The following is a 21,641-nucleotide window of genomic DNA, read 5'->3' as shown; positions in this document are numbered from 1 at the left end:
TCTATTTCTGTGGCCACAACAGTTTGTGTTAAGGGCTTATTCCTGGCTCTGTGCTCAGGGATCACTCCTGACCAGTTTAGAGAATTATTTGGATGCCAGGGATAGAATCTGAGTCAGATGTGTACCTTACTTGCTGTACTATATCTTCAGCTCCTAGAACAAATATTTTCACATCATATATCAGATAAAGGGCTAACATCCAGCATATTTAAAGCACTTACAAAACTCAAAAAAAAAGAAAAAACAAAGAAAAAAGAAAAAAAAACACAATAGACCCATCCAAAAATGGGGAGAAGCCTCCTACTCTCTCTTGCAATGGGAAGAAGAGATGAAAACACTTCCCTGAAGGGGCTGTATAAATGGCTCATGGGCATGTGAACGCTTACTATCACTTGTCATCAGGGAATGCAAATAGAAAATTACAATGAGATATGATCTTAAGTTAGTGAGAATAGCATATGAAAAAGAAAATTGGAAACAATCAGGGTTTACGGATATTTGATAAAAAAGAAAAATGGAACCTATGCACTGCTGGTGGGAAAGTCATATGGTTTGGCCTGTAGGGGAGACAAAATACAGATGCCTTGAAACAGTAAGAACAGAACTTATAATTCTGTAATTCTAGTAATTCTATTTCTTGAATTCCACTTCTACCCTAAGAACACAAAAAATGCACAACATATTCACTATTATGCTAGAGCCCAGATATACAGTGATAGATCAATGGGTAAGAAGCTGTGGTATATATGCCCAGTAGAATATTACACAGCAATAGACTGGAGATAATTGGGTAGAATTGGAGAATATCATCTTAAGGGAAAGGCCAAATAGTAAATTATCTCAGTTATCTGTGGTATATAGAGAATATAGTAGGGAATAGTATCAAAAGATGACAAATCGTTGGCTTTTGATTGTAGAACTGAGAGAAATTCAATGAGGAGATATAAGTAGTAGATTAGAAGGGACATTAGAACAGTGGTGTCTTGGGCATTTTAGTCTTGGGCTTAAAGGTGCAGTGTTTATTTACATAGTTACCATAAAAGTTACCTATTTTATAAAAAATTAACTGTTGTAACCTACTTACATAAAGTACAACAAATATTGAACAACACAGTTTTAATTTTTAAATTAATTTTTTAAACACTGTGGTTACAATTTTGTTCATAATACAGTTGTTTTTTCCCCTAACAATTGAAAAGTTGTTCATAATTAAGTTTCAATCCTACAATGTACAATACCCTTCACCATCCAATTCCTCATCACTAATGCTCCCAGTTTCCCTTCCAGTATCCCCCTACCTGCCTCTGAGGCAGACACTTTTCCTCTCTCTCTCTCTTCCACTTTCTCCCTTTTAGACATCATGGTTTGCAATATTATTACTGAAGGGGTATCATGCATATCACTTTATTTACTTGTAGTACCCAGTTCTTGTCCAGAGTGATTATTTCCAACTATCATTATCATAGAGGTCCCTTCTCCCTCCTTACTACACTCCTCTGCTATTTGTAGCAATCTTCCTGATTCTCCTGGCCCTCTTCTCAATTGTCCTTAGGTACATTACCATATTGTATTATTTTTTGATATCCCACAAATGAGTTTGATCATTTTATGTCTATCCCTCTTCCTTTGACTCATTTTGTTCAACATAAGACTCTCCAAATCCATCCATATATAAATAAAATTAAAAAAAATTAATTTTTACTAACTGCTGCAGAATATTCCATTGTGTAGATGTACCAGTTTCTCTGTTCACTCATCTGTTCTCAAACACTTGGGTTGTTTTCAGATTCTGGCTATTGTAACTAGTGCTGTGATAAATATAGAAATGAATTGTATTTTATGGGTTCCTAGGGTACATTCCAAGGAATGATATTGCTAGATCATATAGAAACTCAATTTCTAGTTTTTTTTAATTTTTTAAATTATCTTTATTTAAACACCGTGATTACAAATATAATTGTACTTATATGATTGCAGTCATGTAAAGAACACCCCCCTTCACCAGTGCAGGATTCCCACCACCAATTTCCCAGATCTACCTACTCCCCACCCCACCCACACCTGTACTCGAGACAGACTTTCTTTTTCCCTCATTCATTCACATTGTTATGATAGTTTTCAGTGTAGTTATTTCTCTAACTGCACTTATCATTCTATGTTGTGAGCTTCATGTCATTAGCTGCACCTACATGGGAGGATGGGGGGGAAGCAAGGGTTGGGACTGAGGCAGTAAAATATTAGAAATGAGCTTTGTAGGGCAGTATTAAGGTCCCAATACAAGATGGATATTATGATATATAGAATATATACACACAATACTATCAATATGAAAAAAAAGAGAAAAAATTTCCACTGACTTTCCCAATATAAACCAGTGCTAGAACAGCCTGCCCTCCTCCCAGAGCGCATTCCCATTAGTGTAGGGAGAGATAAGGGGAAAGCCTGTTGACCCCTATAGAGTCCACCTAGACCGGTGCCCAGGGAAAGACTGAAGTCCAGGGGAGAAAAACCCTATACCTGGCAAGAGCTGGCCTCCAGAATCAAGGACTAAATCGGAAGCCAGATGTCTGCCCGCCCTCCTCCCCATGCACCTCCCCCCTGGAGTACGGAGGGAGGGGGGAACCTGAGGGCCACTAAGAGTCCACCTGAACCCACTTCTGGCCATCTGAGCTGGCACCCAGGAAAGGCCTGGAGTCAGGGGAAAAGACAAGGACGGCTGGGGACCTGCCAAGCCTCCCAGCACTCTTCAGGCCCGGAATAAGGGTCCCAGTAAGCTCAGTTTTTCTGATCTGTTAGTTCAGTGTGAAAATTTCTAATTTCAGTTGACAAAACTTCTTGATGCTTAATTTTGCTCCAGTGAAGTTTATCGATGCTTTTTTTTTGAGCTCCCTGAACATTTTCCATAATTCTACTCTAAACTTCTTGAGAGGATACCTATTTGTTTCCTACTTTTTAGATTATTAGAGGAGCCATCTTGATTTCTGTAAATATGGAGGTGTATTGCAAAATTACTCCATTGGCAAGGCTGTAGATTGCTTCTTAAAATGTACAGAAATGGAATTCAGGGGTTACAAGATAAGCTCGGCCGAGAAGAGAAGCAGAGCGGCTGCATTTCGGGTGTGGGTCCTGAAGAGGTTATAGTCTTTGGGTGTAGGCAGGCTCAGCAGAGAAAAGGTAGAGAGCAAGGCCGCTGTGGTTTAAAATTCTCTGGGTACCCAATCACGGCAGGAATTGGCCCCACGTACGTTGGGTGGGGACATCTTACTGGGATGGGTCCTGAAGAGGTTATAGTCCTTGGATGTAGGCAGGCTCAGCAGAGAAAAGCAATTTCTAGTTTTTTGAAAGATATCCATATTGTTTTCAAAAAAGACTTGACCAGTCGATATCTTAGATATCAACCCCTTATCAGATGGGTATTGGGAAATAGTTTCTTCCATTCTGTGGGGAGTCTTTGTATTCTATTTTATTTGTATCCATTTTTCTTTGAGGTGCAGAAGCTTCTTAGATTTATGTAGACCCATAGTATATGCATCCATCCCCAATCTTCTCTTATTGTTAACCTTCTCACCCACAACTAAGCATTAACTATGTTATTCCAAATTTTTTTAAATATATTTTTTATTTTGATCATAGTGGCTTACATATTGTTGACAATAATATTTTAGGTACATATTTACATAAAATTAGGGGGGATTCCCATCACCAAATTGTCCTCCCTACACCTCCGTTTTTGTCCTACCTCCCATTTCCTCTTCCCTCACCCCCAGGGCGGCTAGAATATGTGGTACCCTCTGTATCTAACCTACTACTTAGTAGTCTTGCACCTGTTTGGTCTTGATGCCTCCCTTATTTCCCCCTCTAACTGGAGGCAGGACTAGCTAGTTCAAATTATGTGGTTTTGTTTGAAAAAGAGAAAAGTAATAAACTGGGGTAAGAGTCTAATACACTGAAAATGGGCGGAATCCTTCTAGAGGCTCTCATCATCGATTTGAGAGATGAAGGAGAAAAAGAAGGTGAAACACTCCACCAGTACCAAAAGAAGTGTCAAATATCCAGTGAGGACTCCAGCTATATCGATAAGCACCACAAAAACACACACACACAAAAAAAACCAAAAACAAGCAAAAACAAACAAACAAAAAAACACGCCATGGTCTTGAAATAAGAAACATGGCATAGCACATAACGAAAGAAAAGAAAGGAAGAGAGAAAAATAAGTATAACTGGGGACAACAATTTCAATAATCACACCCAAACAGAGAAATCGACTAAAAATAGATAGGTAAATAATAATAATAATAATAATAATAATAATAAATAAAGATAAAAAATAATATATAAAAAATAACCAAGGTTTTGTGCTTTTTGTATTTTTGTTTTTTCCCTCCTGCCCTGGCACAGTTAATATTGGGGTCATTCGAAAGGGAATTCACTTGGCCTAAGAAATATGGGGTTTCTCCATCCTTGGAGTATATTGTCATGGGATCAAGTCTAGACTCTGTTTAGGATCATTTACTCTCCCGGTGGTGTTTTTGTGGTGTGTGGAAGACTTCTGCTCTGTCCTGGGTGATACAATCAGACTTCTGTGTCTAGAGGTCTCAGTATCTGCACAGATCCTGAGGTGGGACTTATGATGAAGTCAGTCTTTGTGGTTCTAGAGGTTCTGTTCCCTCAGTGTCATTATATTCCAAAATTTTTTATTCACAACTTATTTTACAAAAATTAAAAATCACTTTCCAAAACCATCAGAGGATTTAAAGGAACAGTGTGGAGCAAATAATACATTTGTGAGTTTAAATGTACATATGCATATATATCATATGAATTCCTCTTAAATTATCATACTTACTTTGAAACTTTATTAAACGTCTTTTGTTAGAATACACAGTTACAAACAATTGCAATGCAAAGCATATGGTATTCAATACTTTAAAAAAAAGATAGAAATATTTGAAAACATACCTTGTGCAAATTTTTTATCTGAATACCTGGCCTCAAATGAGTAGGTTCTTTTTCAAAATACTTGCTTTCAGATCGCACACAGTAGCCCATTTCCTCTGTGTTTCTGCTAATATTTTCTTTTCTAAACCAGTATGAGTACTTCAAAGAGAAAAAAATAAACATTAAAGAAATGAGCATTATGAAATGAAGCTCTCTTATCTAAGTAGACTTATAAAAGTGATAGAACCAGTGACCAGTTCCCTATGAAAACCAACAACATGTATTATATAAGTTACTATATATGTATTATGTATTTATAGTTTGAGTATAACATAAATATGATTGTATTTTGGTATGCTATAATCACAAAACTGATGACTTAACTATAAATGGCAAACAGCAAGAATGCGAGACCTTAATGGCCAAAGACTTATTATTTTTTTATATAATTTTTTATTTTGATCATAGTGGTTTACATGTTGACAATAATATTTTAGTTAAATATTTACATAACATCAGGGGGGATTCCCATCACCAAATTGTCTTCCCTTCACCTCTGTTTTTGTCGTATCTCCCATATCCACTTCCTTCACCCCCAGGGCTGCTAGAATATGTGGTCCCCTATGTACCTATCCTACCACCTAGTAGTCTTGCATCTGATTGGTCTAGGTGTCTCCCTAATTTCCCCCTCTAACTGGGAGGTAGGCCTAGCTAGTTAAGTTTGCGTGGTTTGGTCTGAAGAAGAGAAAAGTAGTAAACTGGGGTAAAAGTCTAATACTCCAAAAGTGGGCAGAGTCCTTCTAGAGGTTCTCATCATCGATTTGGGGGGCGATGGAGAAAAAAGAAAATGAAACATTCCATCAGTATAAAACAAAACAAAACAAAACAAAACAAAAAAAAAGTGTCCATTATCCAGTGAGGACTCCAACAATAATGGTAAGCACCACACATGCACAAAACAAAAACAAAAACAAAAACAAAAAACAAACAAACAAATAAAACAAAGCAAAACAACACAAACACAAAAAAAAAGAAAAAAAAAAAGAAAAAACTGCCATGGTCCTGATATAAGAAACATGACTTAGCCCATAAAGAAAGAAAAAAAAAGAGGAGAAAAAACTAGGAATATCTGGGGACAACAGCTTCAATAACCACACCTACACAGAGAAATCGATCAAAAAAATAGTTATGTAAGTAAAAGTAATAGTAATAATAATAAATGAAGGTACAAAATAATATATAATAAGTAAACAATGCTTTGTGCTTTTTTTTTTTTCTCCTGCCCTGGCACAGTAAATGTTGGGGTCATTCGAAAAGGAATTCACTTGCTTAATGGCCAAAGACTTATTAAGGTAAACAAAATTTCAGAAGAGACAGATATAGCCATATAGAGGTAGAAATTTAAATTTCTTTATTTGTTGTTAAGTGCCTTTGAAAATACAGTAGTTAGTATAACATTTTCTCCCTTAGTGTTTTTTTTTTTTTTTTTGTCTTTTGGGCCACACCCAACAGTACTCAGGGATTACTTTCTGGCTCTGCACTCTGGAATCACTCCTAGAGGGTTCAGGGGAACATATGGAATACTGGGGTTCGAATTGGGTCAGCTGCATGTAAGGCAAGTGCCCGGGTTACCCGCTGTACTATCGCTCAGTGCTTTCCCTTAATTTCTAATACTGATAAATGATAAATAAATAATCTACTGTATTTTAACAATACTCCTATTTTAAGAACACACAATATATGCTGATGTGAATGGCCAACAAAGGGACAAATATCTATATACATATACAGATACATGTGCACAATTCACATGGGAATTAATGATGTGCATTGATTTTATAGTGGATTTAATCAAGAAAAAATACCAAACACTAAATAAAACAAAATATAAAAGAAGAGTTTAGGATGAATTACCTAACGAAATCTGGGAAACAAAATCTTTCAAGTCCTCTAATGAACATAAATGAATTTTTTTAACACATTCTATAAATTTAACATTACTGTGGTCCCTTAAGCTACAGAGATCACAAGATGTATGTAGACAGGGGTCTCAAACTCGCGGCCTGCGGGCCGTTTGTGGCCCTCCCATACAACATTTTGTGGCCCGTGGCCATCCTTCAAATATCGCAGTATTCGTGATTATTCGCTTACCGAATAATCGCAATAAAAATCGCATTAGTAAGAAAAATATCGCAGTAAACATTCGCATACCCCAAGCAGTTCCATTTGGGGTATGCAAATGTTTAATGCAATTTTTTGTGATTTTTTTCTTACTAATGCGATTTTTAATTGCGAATATTCGGTAAGCGAAATCCCTTATGCAGCCTTGCCTCACCCCGACTTTACCTCCTGTGACCCCCAGGTAAATTGAGTTTGAGACCCCTGATGTATCCTAATAGTAGATCAATTATTAGCTTTATCTTTTTGGTGGAGGAGAGTAAAATCTTTCCCAGAACTGTACTGTACCTCAGTATATGCAAGTAAATCAAAGCAATACATCATATTTATAGAATAAATAGAAAAATACATAATTACTGATTTATTTCTAGGATGATTGCTTTAATAATTTTATTCAGTAAAGCGGTGTATGGTTAATTTATGTGTTTAACTTAATGGTCAGTATTTCTTATTGTATTCTTTTTGAGATAACTTAGTTTGCAATACTATTTATGCTTTAGGCATACAATAGTTCTGTATACCTCCACCACCAAATACTGATATTTTTGCACTACTGTACTGAGGTGGCTCTTTCTTATCTAATACCTCCCTTTCTACTCTACTCCTCCCATCCCATACTTTGTAAATTCAGTTGTTCACAATCTAAGATTTTATTTTAATTGGTCATTGCCTATTCCTTTACTTTGTTTTTCTTTCTCATATTCCCATATGAATAAAATTATCTGATCTTTCTCTCTCTCTCCTCTAACATTAAATAAGTAGTTCCATACAAATTGTAGCAAAAACAAATCCTTTTATTTTTTTATTATAGCTGAGTAGTATTTCTTTAATCATTTCTTTAACTATTTCTTTTTTTTTAATAATTTTTTTATTTTGAATTATGAGAACAAAAGGTGCAAAGAAAGAGGATAAGGTAAAGTTACAGTGGAAGGACAATCACCCATAACATAATTATCAGAAGAAGTCCCCTTGCTGATATCTTAACTTTGAACTTTCACCAAAGAAAGTTAAGATAAATAAAACAGAATCCATGTGCAATTACTTTGTCCCTCAAGTCCCCAATTGTAGCACATTATAATATTTCTTAACAGCACACAAGGCAATCTAAAGCCATCAAACTTACGTAACTCCTTAAACATTAGAGGCATAGCATTTTTTACATTTCCATGTACATGCATATTAGCTTAAGTTAACCTCAAATTTTAAGTGGGTGCGTTTTAAGGATTAGAGTCAAAGGAGCACAGTAAAAACGGTGTTAGAGTGGCAATTGTTGTTTGCATAGGCCCACCAAAATATGAGAGGCATGGAAAGGAATAACCTTGGCCTAAATACAAAGAGATCCTACCCCTGAAGTTTCCTGGCATAAGACCAGCTCTAGGCCTCAGGAAAGTTATTGTTCGCTCCAAGACATTGTCCGTAGCGCCAACACACTTATCACACAGTCTCTGTTGTTGGTATCATGTTTCTGTATTAAAGATTCTGGAATCTGCATGTCCTACATTGAAGTCATGATGTGGAGTGCCTTCTCGTTTCACCTCACCATGAAAGGGCAATGCAGGAAGCCCTGTCCTGTAAGCAGGTTGTTGTTGTTAAGTCTTCTCAGTGTTAAGGGAAGTCTCTTTTGAGCAGGACGATGTCTGAGCAGTGGTAGGGTCTTCCGTGGTAGAGGATTGCTTCCAGGTGATGTTATAGACAAACCTCACAATTAAGGGGCAATACAGCAAGCCCTGTCCAGTAAGCAGGTCTTTGTTCTTGTTGTCTTCTCAGTGTTAAGGGATGTTTCTTTTGAGTAGATGTCAGAGCAGCTGTAGGGTCGTCCCTGGTACAGGAATGCCACCAGGTGATGTTATATACAACCTTGGATGTTTTGTAAATGTCTTCTGTAGATCAAGGGGTGAATGGAGAATGCCCATTCTTCTGAGGCCTGTGCCAGGTCTTTATGTCAATGTTCAGGGTGTAAGGTCTCATTGCACTACAAGATTTGTGTGTTCCCATTTCTATTAGATAAGAACTTATTGGTATGTATAGTATTTTCCCATGTTAGTGTGCCTACGCAAACAAGATATAAAGCCACGTGGTGCTATCAGATATATGGGGGCATAAGAACATTTCCAACAAGATCCATGACTTGGTTCAAACATAAGTATTAAACTGAGGGATTCTTTCACACCAAATTCCATATTGAGCAGTTCACAAAGAGAAGATATAAAACATGGGGGGGGGGGATCATCACTGTATAAGAAAGTATTTAGCAAAAGTTATAGCCGTCAAAGAAAACACCCATAAAATGTTGAAAAGATATGTGTCCTTTTTATGCCTTTTAAAATAGTTGGGTGGGTGTTAACTCTAGGGCACCACTTTGGTCTGTGACTTAGGACTCAACAGTACTTAAGTTAGAAAGGGTAAAAAAGGAGTAATGATGATTTCTTTAACTATTTCATCCATTCAACTGTTGTTGACCATTGGATTGCTTCCATATCTTGGTTGTTGTAAATAGTGCATTACCATAGGCATTCATATAGCTTTTTGAATCAGTGTTTTGTGTTGTACTACTTTATTTTTGAAGCTTAAGTACCGTAAGTAAATTGCTATAACTATTTATTTGGTTTTGGGGTCACACCTGGGTGTGCCAAGGCTTACTCCTAGCTCTGCGTTCAGGGACCACTCCAAGTGGGCTGAAGGGACCATATGGTATGCCTGAGATAGAACCTTAAAAGTGTCTTAACTAATGTAATATCTATTTGGCCCTGTTATAATAATTTAAAGGAAACAAATGGTGAAACCACCGATACATGAAATAACTAATACTCCATTCACTAAGATCTTAGAAACAATTAATTTATTTGGGAATAATTCTTATAGATATTTTAAGATTATTTATTTAGGGTTTTTTTGTTCATGCCCAGTGGTATTCAAGGTTTACTCCTAGCTCGATGGTCAGGGATCATTTCTAGTGGGCTTGGAACAATATGGGATGAGGGGGATCAAATCCAGGTTGGCAACATGCAAAGCAAGTGTTCCTACTGTACTATAGCTCTGGCCCCACTTTGATATTTTTAATCCTCCAATCTACTTCATTATGACTTGGCAAACAAGACTGACAGTAACTCAGAGTTTAGTATAATTTAATATTTTTTGTTACCATGGTATACAAAATGCTTCTAGTAGGATTTCAGACATGGATTATTCTAGCACTATATACTCCACCCAGGCATCTCTTTCTTTCCACCACAGTCCCAAGGTCCTTCACTCACCACCACATACCTTTCACAATTTTAATATAGAGAATAACAATGTCTTGTTCATACACACTGTGTAATATTCGAAAGGCTTTAAGATATATCAAGGAATGTTATATGGATGTAAATGATTCTTCACATTGTTTATAAACTTGGTTTATAAATATAAAATATATTCATAGGGTTCTGTCTTCTCAGTATTAGAACAGCAGCATTAGAACTCACCATAAGAAAGTGATACCATGGTTGATGAACGCCACAATTCCCACTAGAGACAGTGTCTATAAACCAGGCAATTAGACCATACAGGAAAGCGTCAAGTAAAAGCATTCCTATTAAATAGCCAAAGATAAGGTTATCCTCAAGGCTGACTTGTTTCCAAAGGTTATTCCAATTAACACCATATTCTGAAATAAAAAGATGTTTTTACAATAGATGACAGCTATTAATTGTTTTTATAATAGATGACAGTGATTAAAAGAACAAAGAACAATGATATATTTAGCTTTTGTCATTATGAATTATCTATAAGTTGATAACCTGATACAAAAGTAATAGTCAAAGTCAATAAAAGTAAAAAAAGCAGATCTGGGGCTGGCGAGGTGGCACTAGAGGTAAGGTATCTGCCTTGTAAGTGCTAGCCAAGGAAAGATTGCGACCGCGGTTTGATTCCCCGGTGTCCCATATGGTCACCCTAAGCCAGGGGCAATTTCTGAGCACTTAACCAGGAGTAACCCCTAAGCATCAAACAGGTGTGGCCTGAAAAACCAAAAAAAAAAAAAAAAAGCAGATCAAATAAATTCAAGCCCTCTTATTTTCTCATATTAAATTCCTATGAAATCACCACCATGTATATGTATATGTTTGGAAATGACAATAGAGATGGATGCTGATTACCAAACCAAAGAGAAAAATATTTTTTATAGTACTGATGAAAAAAAGGAAGTATAATTCTCCAAAAAAAAATAAAGAATTCCTATGTTCTTCTATTTTCTTTTTTTTTTTTTTTTTTTTTTTGTGGTTTTTGGGTCACACCCGGCAGTGCTCAGGGGTTATTTCTGGTTCCAGGCTCAGAAATTGCTCCTGGCAGGCACAGGGGACCATATGGGAAGCCGGGATTCGAACCGATGACCTCCTGCATGAAAGGCAAACGCCTTACCTCCATGCTATCTCTCCGGCCCCTGTTCTTCTATTTTCTATATTTCTAAACAGTGTAACCTAATTGAAAAACAGAAAAAGCACCAGGGAACGCAGTGAAATCTGAAGAGGTAAAATATGAAGATGATAGCCCATGATAGTGAAAGAATGGTGGCTGTCTTTCCTTCAACTTTATTCCTTCTTCTCTACTTCACTTTCTCCCTTTTTCCCTTCCTCCTAGTGGTGATAAATGATGTGAATCTGTTAATATGTTTTATATAAGGGGTAATATAAATATAATCAAGAAGTATGTATGTACATATATTCTTTTGATTGGCTATTCATTAGAAGTATATTTTAATTCAGAAAATATTTAGACATCACTAATCAAACAAATAACAAAATGCATATTACATCAACAATACTTTTCATAAGAGTGATTGTAGGGGGGCCGGGAAGGTGGCGCTAGAGGTAAGGTGTCTACCTTGCAAGCACTAGCGTAGGACGGACCACGGTTCAATCCCCCGGCGTCCCATATGGTCCCCCCAAGCCAGGGGTGATTTCTGAGCGCATAGCCAGGAGTAACCCTTGAGCATCAAACGAGTGTGGCCCAAAAACCAAAAAAAAAAAAAAAAAAGAGTGATTGTAGGGCTGAAGCGATAGCACGCATGCGGCTGATCCAGGACCTTGGTTTGATCCCTGGCATCCCAATTGGTCCCCCAAGCCAAGAGCAATTACTGAACGCATAGCCAGGAGTAACCCATGAGCGTCACTGAGTGTGTCCCCCCCAAAAAGAGTGATCTTAAAATTCAAGTTGAAAACAAAATGACAAGACTATCTGAAGAACAACGAAGTACTAGACAAAATCAATATTCATTAAAACTTTTTATAAAGTTCTTAGGAAATGAATATAAAAATAGGCTAAAGTGATCAACAGTATAAAAAAGACAGCCAAAAATAGAACTATGCATATTTGGAAATAACGTAAAATAAAGGAAGAATTAGAAATCAGTAGAAAAGATACTATGTGATGATTGAAATAGCTTAATATTCATGTAAGACATTAACAAAATAAGAACATGTTCTTGGGGCCAGAGCAGTGGCGCAAGTGGTAAGGCTTCTGCTTTGCATGCACTAGCCTACGATAAACTGTGGTTCAATCCCCTAGCGTCCCATATGGTCCCCCAAGCCAGGAGCGATTTCTGAGTGCATAGCCAGGAGTAACCCCTGAGCGTCACTGGGTGTGTCCCCCAAAAAGAACGTATTCTCAAATTAAAGAAACATGTGTATAGTCTATACTTCTTTAAAATAAAAATATAAGTATTAAAAATATATAAGTATCATAAAATGACTCTGAGTATAAAATTTATTAATAAGAACAAGGGTACAATCTAAATGAAAACATTAACAATTTGGTTGCACTGAATTAAAAAGAATGGATCGGGGCCGGAGAGGTGACGCTAGAGGTAAGGTGTCTGCCTTGCAAGCGCTAGTGTAGGACGTATCACAGTTCCATCTCCCGGCGTCCCATATGGTCTCCCCAAGCCAGGAGCAATTTCTGGGTGCATAGCCAGGAGTAATCCCTGAGCATCAAACAAGTGTGGCCCAAAAACAAAAAAAAAAAAAACAAAAAAAAGAAAAGAAAAGAAAAGAAAAAGAATGGAATAAAGATCCCATTAAATACTACATCACCTAGAGGATTCAAATCTTTCTGAGTAATGGGAAAAAATTATTACCTTTACCAAATTAAAATGTTTAGAAGTCACTGTTTTTACACTTAGCAGAGAAAAAAATATGAACTATTTTAATGGCATAGAGGAATATAAATAGCCCAACTTATGAAAATAAACTTGTAATTTAATTTTTATTTAAATAATTTTACATTTAGATGGTAGCTTTTTCTCTAGTTTTGTATCTGGCATTATATATTCTGGGATGCTGCAGCAATAAAACATTATTTTTAAATTTTATAATAATTACTGATTCCCAGTGACAATCAAAGAAGAATAAAGCAAAATCAGCTCTCAAGTGCCTAACCTCAGGTAGGTGTGCCTCTGCCCACAAGGATGGGGGCTAATTCCTGCCTGTCTTGGGCTAAAGGGGACTCTTTTAAAAGAGTCCTTCCTGATCCCCGGTGACAATCAAAGAAGAACACAGAAAAAAAAAAAAGCGAGGCCACCCACTTCACTTCGCATCTGCACACTTCTTATAGATCACGAACTTCATGGCAACACAGAGTAAAAATCATACTTCAAGTGAACAATGGGGAAACAACGCAGGACAACAACATGCATAGAGAATGAAGATGGCAGCTCTGATGACCCAAAAAATACCAACCACTTAATTAACCTCTCATATAAGGAGTTTTAGAATCGAAATATGGAAGATGTTTGTAGAACTCAAAGAAAACATAGATTGATCTGAACAGACCACAGATATAGATACCAAAAAACTCCAAACTGAAATAAAAGGACTGAAAAACACAGTAGAGGAAATGAAAAACTCTATGGAAAGCCTCTCCAATAGAGCAACAGCAGCTGAAGACAGAATTAGTGAGCTGGAAGATGAGATGCATAATAACTCCATACAGCAGAAGACATTGGAAAAGAACCTTAAAGCAACTGATCAGATAATAGAAAAAAATACTCAAAGATTGTGAACAGATGAAAATAGGAATGTTCAATAAATTCAACAGAAACAACATAAGAATCACTGGAGTCCCAGAAACCCAGGAAGAAAATTCCTGGGAAAAATCAATAGTCAAGAACATCATTACAGAGAAATTTCCAGAGCTAAAGACTGCATGCAACCAAATCCTGCATGGCACAGAAGGTATCAGCAAAAAGACACCCAAAGAAAAACACCTCAGGACACATCCCAGTCACAATGATGAATCACCACAGATACTTCAGAGATTCAAAAGGTAATCAAAGACTGAGAAACTCTATGTCATGAAACATGAAAACCGGGAGGAAATGGATAAATTCTTAGACTCATAAACTTCCACGGTTAAACCAGGATGACCTTGCATATCCAAACAAACACATCACCACTGATGAAATTAAAATGGTCATCAAGAGTCTTCCCCAAAACAAAAGACCAGGCCCAGATGGATTCACTAACAAATTCTTTCAAACTTTTCAAGAGGAACTTCTACCAATCCTCTTTAGGCTCTTTCATGAAATTGAAAAATAATAAACACTCCCAAACAATTTTTACGAAGCTAACATCACCTTGATAACAAAACCAGAAAAAGATGCTGCAAAAAAAAAATTACAGACAAATATCCCTAATGAACACAAATGCAAAGGTCTTCAACAAAATTCTGGCAAATAGAATCCAATGCCTCATCAAGAAGGTCATTCACCACGAGTAAGTTCATCCCAAAAATGGAAGGGTGGTTTAACATATGTAAATCAATCACATAATACACCATATCAACAAAAAGAAAAATAAAAGCCATATCATCTTATCAATAGATGTAGAGAAAGCATTTGATAAGGTTCAACACCCATTCTCGATAAAAACTTCTCAATATAGTAGAGGTGACCTATTACAAGCCATTGGCAAATATTAATTGCAATGGAGATAAAATAAAAGCCTTTCCTCTAAAATCTGGCACAAGACTAGGCTGCCCTCTCTCACCACTATTATTCAACATAGTGCTGGAAGTTCTTGCCATAGTGATTAGGCAAAAAAAAAGATATCAAGGGAATCCAGATAGGAAAGGAAGAAGTCAAACTCTCACTTTTTGCAGACGACATGATACTATATTTGGAAAACCCTAAAGACCCTACCAAAATTTTTCTAGAAACAATAAATTCATATAGCAATGTGGCAGGCTACAAAATTAATACGCAAAAATCAATGGCCTTCTTATACACCAATAGTGATAGGGAAGAAATAAATATCAAAAAACAATCCCATTTACATTAGTGCCACACAAACTCAAACATCTTGGAGTCAACTTAACTAAAAATGTGGAGGACTTATACAAAGAAAACTACAAAACCCTGCTTCAAGAAATAAAAGAGGATACATGCAAATGGAGGCATATGCCCTGCTCATGGATTGGGAGGATTAACATCATAAAATGGCAATACTTCCCAAGGCATTGTACAGATTTAATGCAATCACTCTAAGGATACCCTTAACATCCTTCAAAGAAGTGGATCAAACACTCCTGAAATTCATCTGGAGCAATAAAAACTCAAGAATAGCTAGAGCAACCCTTGGGGAAAGGAATATAGGAGGCATCACTTTTACCAACTTTAAATTGTATTACAAAGCAGTAGCCATTAAAATAGCATGGTGTTGGAATAAAGACAGACCCTCAGATCAGTAGAATAGACTAAAGTATTCAGAGAATGCTCCCCAGATATTTAATCAATTAATCTTTAATAAAGGGACAAGAAATGCAAAATGGAACAAGGAAAGTCACTTCAACAAGTGGTGTTAGGACAACTGGTCAGCCATTTGCTATAAAACGAACTCAGACCTCCAGCTAACACCATTCACAAAGGTCAAATGCAAATGGATTACAGACCTTGATATCAGACCTGAAACTATAAGGTATATAGAACAACACATAGGTAAAACATTGAAACTAAAGGTATCTTCATGGAAGAAACAACACTCTCTAAACAGGTGAAAACAGAGATACACAAATGGGACTATATTAAACTAAGAAGATTCTGCACCTCAAAGGAAATAATGCCTAGAATACAAAAGCCACCAACAAAATGAATCTATTCACCCAATAATCATCAGATAAGGGGTTAATATCTAAGATGTACAAGGTACTGATAGATCTTAACAACAACAACAACAACAACAAAACAACTAACCCCATCAAAAAATGGGGAGAAGAAATGAACAGACACTTTATCAAAGAAGAAATACAAATGGCAAAAAGGCACATGAAAAAATACTCCATATCACTAATAATAAGGGAGATGCAAATCAAAACAATAAGGTACCATCTCACACCACAGAGACTGGCACACATCACAAAGAACAAGAATAATCAGTGCTGGTGGTGATGTGGGGAGAAAGGAACTCTCATTCATTGCTGGTGGGAATGCCATCTAGTCAAGTCCTTATGGAAAACAATATGGAGATTTCTCAAAAAACTGAAAGTTGAGCTCCCATTTGATCCAGCTATACCACTTCTAGGGATATACCCTAGGAATACAGAAATCCAGTACAAAAATAAATCCCTTCTTCATACCTATATTCATTGCAGCACTTTTTATAATAGCCAGACTCTGGAAACAACCAAGATGCCCTTCAACAGATGAATGGCTAAAGAAACTGTGGTACATATACACAATGGAATATTATGCAGCCGTCAGGAGAGATGGAGTCATGAAATTTTCCTATACATGAATGTACATGGAATCTATTAGCTGAGGAAGATATGGGGCATTGGTGATGGGAAGGTTGCACGGTGAAGTTGGGTGTTCTTGTTATGACTGAAACCCAACTAAAATTATGTTTGTAATCATGGTGTTTAAATAAAGACATTATTAAAAAATCATGAACAAGTGTATAAAGCAAGGTCAAATTTTTTTTAAAAATCAAAAAGATATAATAATTATATTTTCTGTATTTAATCACCACAGTTACAAAAATGTTTGTAGTTGGGTTTCAGTCATTGAATGTACAGCACCCTTTACCAGTGTAATTTTCCATCACCAATGTTCCCCATATCCTTCTGCCTCTACCTGTCCTCAAGATAGGCATTCTATTTCTCTTTCTCACTATCACTGTCTTGCTAGTTGTTGGTGCAAATATTTCTCTAACTGCGATCACTGCTCTTTGTGGTAAGTTTCATATCATGGCTAGTCCTTCTGGCCCTCATCTCTATTGTCTCTGGGTATTATTACCATACTGTCTTTTATTTTTCTTAAATCCTACAGGTGAGACTATTTAGCATCTATCTCTCTCCCTTTGCCTCATTTCACTCAGCATAACAGTCTCCATGTTCATCCATGTATAGGCAAATTTCATGACTTCACTTTTCTTAAGAGCTGTGTAGTATTTCATTGTGTAGATGTATCAGAGTTTCTTTAGCCTGTCATCTGTTGTCAGGTATCTGAGTTGTTTGCAGATCCTGCCTATTGTAAATAGTGCTGCAGTGAACATAGGAATGCTGAGACTAGACTAGACAGCATTCCCTCCAGCAGTGAATGAAGTCCCTTTTCTCTGTATCAATGCCAGCACTGGCTATTTTTGTTTATTGTGATGTGTGCCAGTCTCTGTGGCACACAGAAATGCCACAGATGAGATGATACCGTATTATTTTGATTTGCATCTCCCTGATGTGAAAACAATATTTAGGAAAAATTCTCTAGAAAGAAAAACTCCTAGTTAATAAGAAAAAGAATATAAGGTATGAAGTACAAGTACATAGATCTCCTAGGTTTTCATTTCAGAGAAACCCTAGTGAGAAGTTCAGGTGGGGAATCATCCAACACTACATGTACATTAGTATTTGGTATGGGCAGAGTCTATATCAATAGACTGCCGAAGTTTTACTGGCTTCTCATATATTAGTCACATTCAGATCAAGTTTAACTTTATAAGTGCTTATGAAGAACGAAGAGTTTTATAAAGGGAAGGTGGATGGCCAAGAGTTTAACAAGGACTGGTATAGTAAATTATTATAAAGGGTATAGGAGAGTCAAATACTGATCTACTCAATAAGTTATCTAGTCTTTTCTTGGAGGGGAGACTCCCAAACAGTTTTGTTAAGTGGGCCTGTGGTTCAATGTGAGCATCCAGTGATACAATACTGCTTGCCCTGAGATTTTGTAGATTACTCAAGGCACCTTTTGGTGTTATGGAGTCCTTAGTGCCATGTCTAGTGGTGTTCAGGGCTATCCCCAATAATGTTAGGGGGCCACAGATGTCAGAGATCAAACTGGGGCTGGGAACATCTTGCAGGCACCAGTTTAGTTTATTTGAAGGTTATTATAATAACAATGCAATTTAAACTATGAATATCTTAAAACAGTATAATTTAGTAATTATGTTAGTATCCATATTTTATAAATAAATTATATGTACCATTGACAACACAACTGAAAACAATTTAAAACAAGAGAGAAATAAGTTAATACATTAATTATAGTACTTCATGAAACATCAAATTACTATAAAAAAGTGTCAGTTAATGTGCAAGAGGTCAAGTACAGATAATTATGTAAATAAAGTAATTTGTAGAGGACTTTAAAATTATTTCACTTGAAGTATAACTGTGAAAAAGAGACTTTCAAACTTTTTATACTTGTTTTATTCAGTTTGTATATAATCTTTAATAAATTAAAAATTCTGAGATTAAATTTTTATGACATATTCTCAACCTCCTGATCCACTGATTGTTCCCTTCACATTGCATCAATCCACTTTTCTAGACATCAATTGGAAAGACAAAATGGACAAGTACCTTTTATTTCTGACCTTAGTAGAAGATTAACTCCCAATGATAATGCTATATTAGAACTGAAACAAGCAGCCATCTTTTGGGGGAGGGTTAACAGTCCATAATATTCAGCAATGATGTTATATGGGAAGAAACTGGCAAAATATAGGATGCTTCCAATAGAAGGAACCATTTCAGCTGCAAATAAGAAGCAGATATAAAAGTAAGTTTTAAAGTAATATGAAAACTTAGAAATAATCTTTATGGTTTAATGAAGGAATAATAAATAATTTTTATGGTTTAATGAAGGAATAATGAAGATCTATGAGAGCAAGAAAATTGCCTTCCTTTTAATTCTTGCATTCTTAGAGTCTGGTACACAGTATATGTCCAATAAATATGCCCTGAAAGAATAGTGTATAGAATGAGTTAACATCTAGGATATTTATCACATATGGTATACATTTAGTAATTTAAATAAGGATTCACACGTACTCATTAAACATGGAGCAGAAATGAGTAATGGAACATTTTATTTTATCTAAAATTTATTTATTCATAATTATTTGACTTAATAAATTATAAATGCAAACCATCACTATTTTTTTTTGGTCTTTGGGCCACACTCGGCGGTGCTCAGGGCTTACTCCTGGCTGTCTGCTCAGAAATAGCTCCTGGCAGGCACGGAGGACCATATGGGACACCGGGATTCGAACCAACCACCTTTGGTCCTGGATTGGCTGCTTGCAAGGCAAATGCCGCTGTGCTATCTCTCTGGGCCCCAAACCATCACTATTAACAGAAGTTGAATACACTCTTTAACCAGAGAAGTTAAAGCTCTGGGTAGAAAAAAAGTCCTTGATAAAGTTTTAAGCATGATACCTAAAAGATACTCAAAGGAAAATATATTTAATAAATAATTATTAAGAATGATGTGTGGGTAAGTCCATAAATATTAGGTCTTCTAAGCTAGACAATGTGGATTCTAGTTGAGATTATAAACTTTTGTTGTTGTTGTTCTTGGGCCACACCCCAAAATACTCAGGGCTTACTTATGGCTCTGCGCTCACTCAGGAATCATCCTGGTGGTGCTCAGGGAACCATATTGAGTGTCAATGATCAAACCCAAGTTGACTACATCTACTTGACTACAAGGCAAGTATACTGTGTGCTGTACTCTCTCTCCAGTTCACATCATTATTAAAAACATTGATATAGTAAAAAATTATTAAAATTACAATGATCAGAATTATGATCTTTTTCTTTCTTAACTCATCATACAATATACTATGGATATATAAAATATGTATATATTTCATGTAACAAAAAGTTTGAAGGAGCCATCATTAAAATGCTCTAATATCAACATATCTATTAATCCAAAAATTTCTCCTAGTGATTGCATTTACATCATCCAGTTATTCTAGATGCTACATATAAATTATATCATCATGTATTTATTCTCCTTCTGGCTTACTTCATTTCACTTGACATCTTCTAGATTGTTTACATTGCAGTGAATTACATAATTTAATCACTCCTTCCACCTGCATACTATTTCATTGTGTCTAATTAAGTTACATCTTTATGGAGATTCTTGCCTTGTATCTAATCTCAGCAGTAATGTTTTCATTTTCACCATTAAGAATATATATGAGGGATGCCAGAGTGATAGTCTGGAGGTAGGGCATTTGCCTTGCATGCAGAAGGATGGTGGTTCGAGTCTCAGCATCCCATATGGTCCCCCAAGCCTGCCTCCCCCCTCCCTCCTTCCCTCCCTCCCTCCCTCCCTCCCTTCCTTATATATAAGTTATATATATATAAGTTAGTAAGTTATATATATATATATATATATATATAACTCCCTTCCTTCCTTCCTTCCTTCCTTCCTTCCTTCCTTCCTTCCTTCCTTCCTTCCTTCCTTCCTTCCTTCCTTCCTTCCTTCTCTTTCTTTCTTTTTTAGTTTTTTGGCCACACTCAGTGATGCTCAGGGGTTACTCCTGGCTATGTGCTCAGAAATCACTCCTGGCTTGGGGAACCATATGGGACACAGGAGGATCTAAACACAGTTCATCCTAGGCTAGTGCCAGCAGGGCAGATGGCTTACTGCTCTGTCTTCCCTTTTAATAAAATCTTTATTTAAGCACCATGATTACAAGCATGATTGTAGTTGGGTTACAGTCAAACAGAATACTCCCCTTCACCAATGCAACCTTCCCACCACCAATGCCCCCTCTCCTACTCCACCCCTACCTGTATTCCAGACAGGCATTCTACTTCTCTCATTCATTAACATTGTTATGGTAGTTGTTATGCAGTTATTTCTCTAACTGCACTCACCACTCTTTGTGGTGAGATTCATGTTGTGAGCTGGAACAATAAATTCCCTCAAATAGCTAAAGCAATCATTGGGAAAAAGAATATGGGAAGAATTACTTTCCCCAACTTTAAACTTTACTACAAGGCAATAGTTATCAAAACAGCATGGCATTGGAATAAAGACAGGCCCTGAGAACAATGGAATAGGCTTGAATACTCAGAGAATGTTCCCCAGACATACAATCACCTAATTTTTGATAAAGGAGCAAGAAATCCTAAATGGAGCAAAGAAAGCCTCTTCAACAAGTGGTGTTGGCACAACTGGCTAGCCACTTGCAAAAAATTGAACTTAGACCCCCAGCTAACATCATGTACGAAGGTAAAATCCAAATGGATGAAAG

At 36.5% G+C, this 21,641-nt stretch overlaps 1 protein-coding gene across 1 annotated transcript in view; it reads right to left on the bottom strand.

Moving 5' to 3' along the window:
* The window catches only part of LOC126029909 (phospholipid-transporting ATPase ABCA3-like), a 142,093-nt gene that overhangs the window by 81,177 nt on the left and 39,275 nt on the right, over positions 1-21,641 (bottom strand). Inside the window, exons 8-10 of the mRNA XM_049788150.1 lie at positions 18,946-19,119; positions 10,584-10,765; positions 4,963-5,100 (exon numbers count right to left, since the gene is read on the bottom strand). Coding sequence (XP_049644107.1) covers positions 4,963-5,100; positions 10,584-10,765; positions 18,946-19,119 — 494 coding nt within the window. The remainder of the gene's footprint in view (positions 1-4,962; positions 5,101-10,583; positions 10,766-18,945; positions 19,120-21,641) is intronic.

This window comes from Suncus etruscus, chromosome 15 (assembly GCF_024139225.1).
Source record: "Suncus etruscus isolate mSunEtr1 chromosome 15, mSunEtr1.pri.cur, whole genome shotgun sequence".
Classification (NCBI taxonomy): Eukaryota; Metazoa; Chordata; class Mammalia; order Eulipotyphla; family Soricidae; genus Suncus; species Suncus etruscus.
This window is presented reverse-complemented; position numbering and strand designations above follow the sequence as displayed.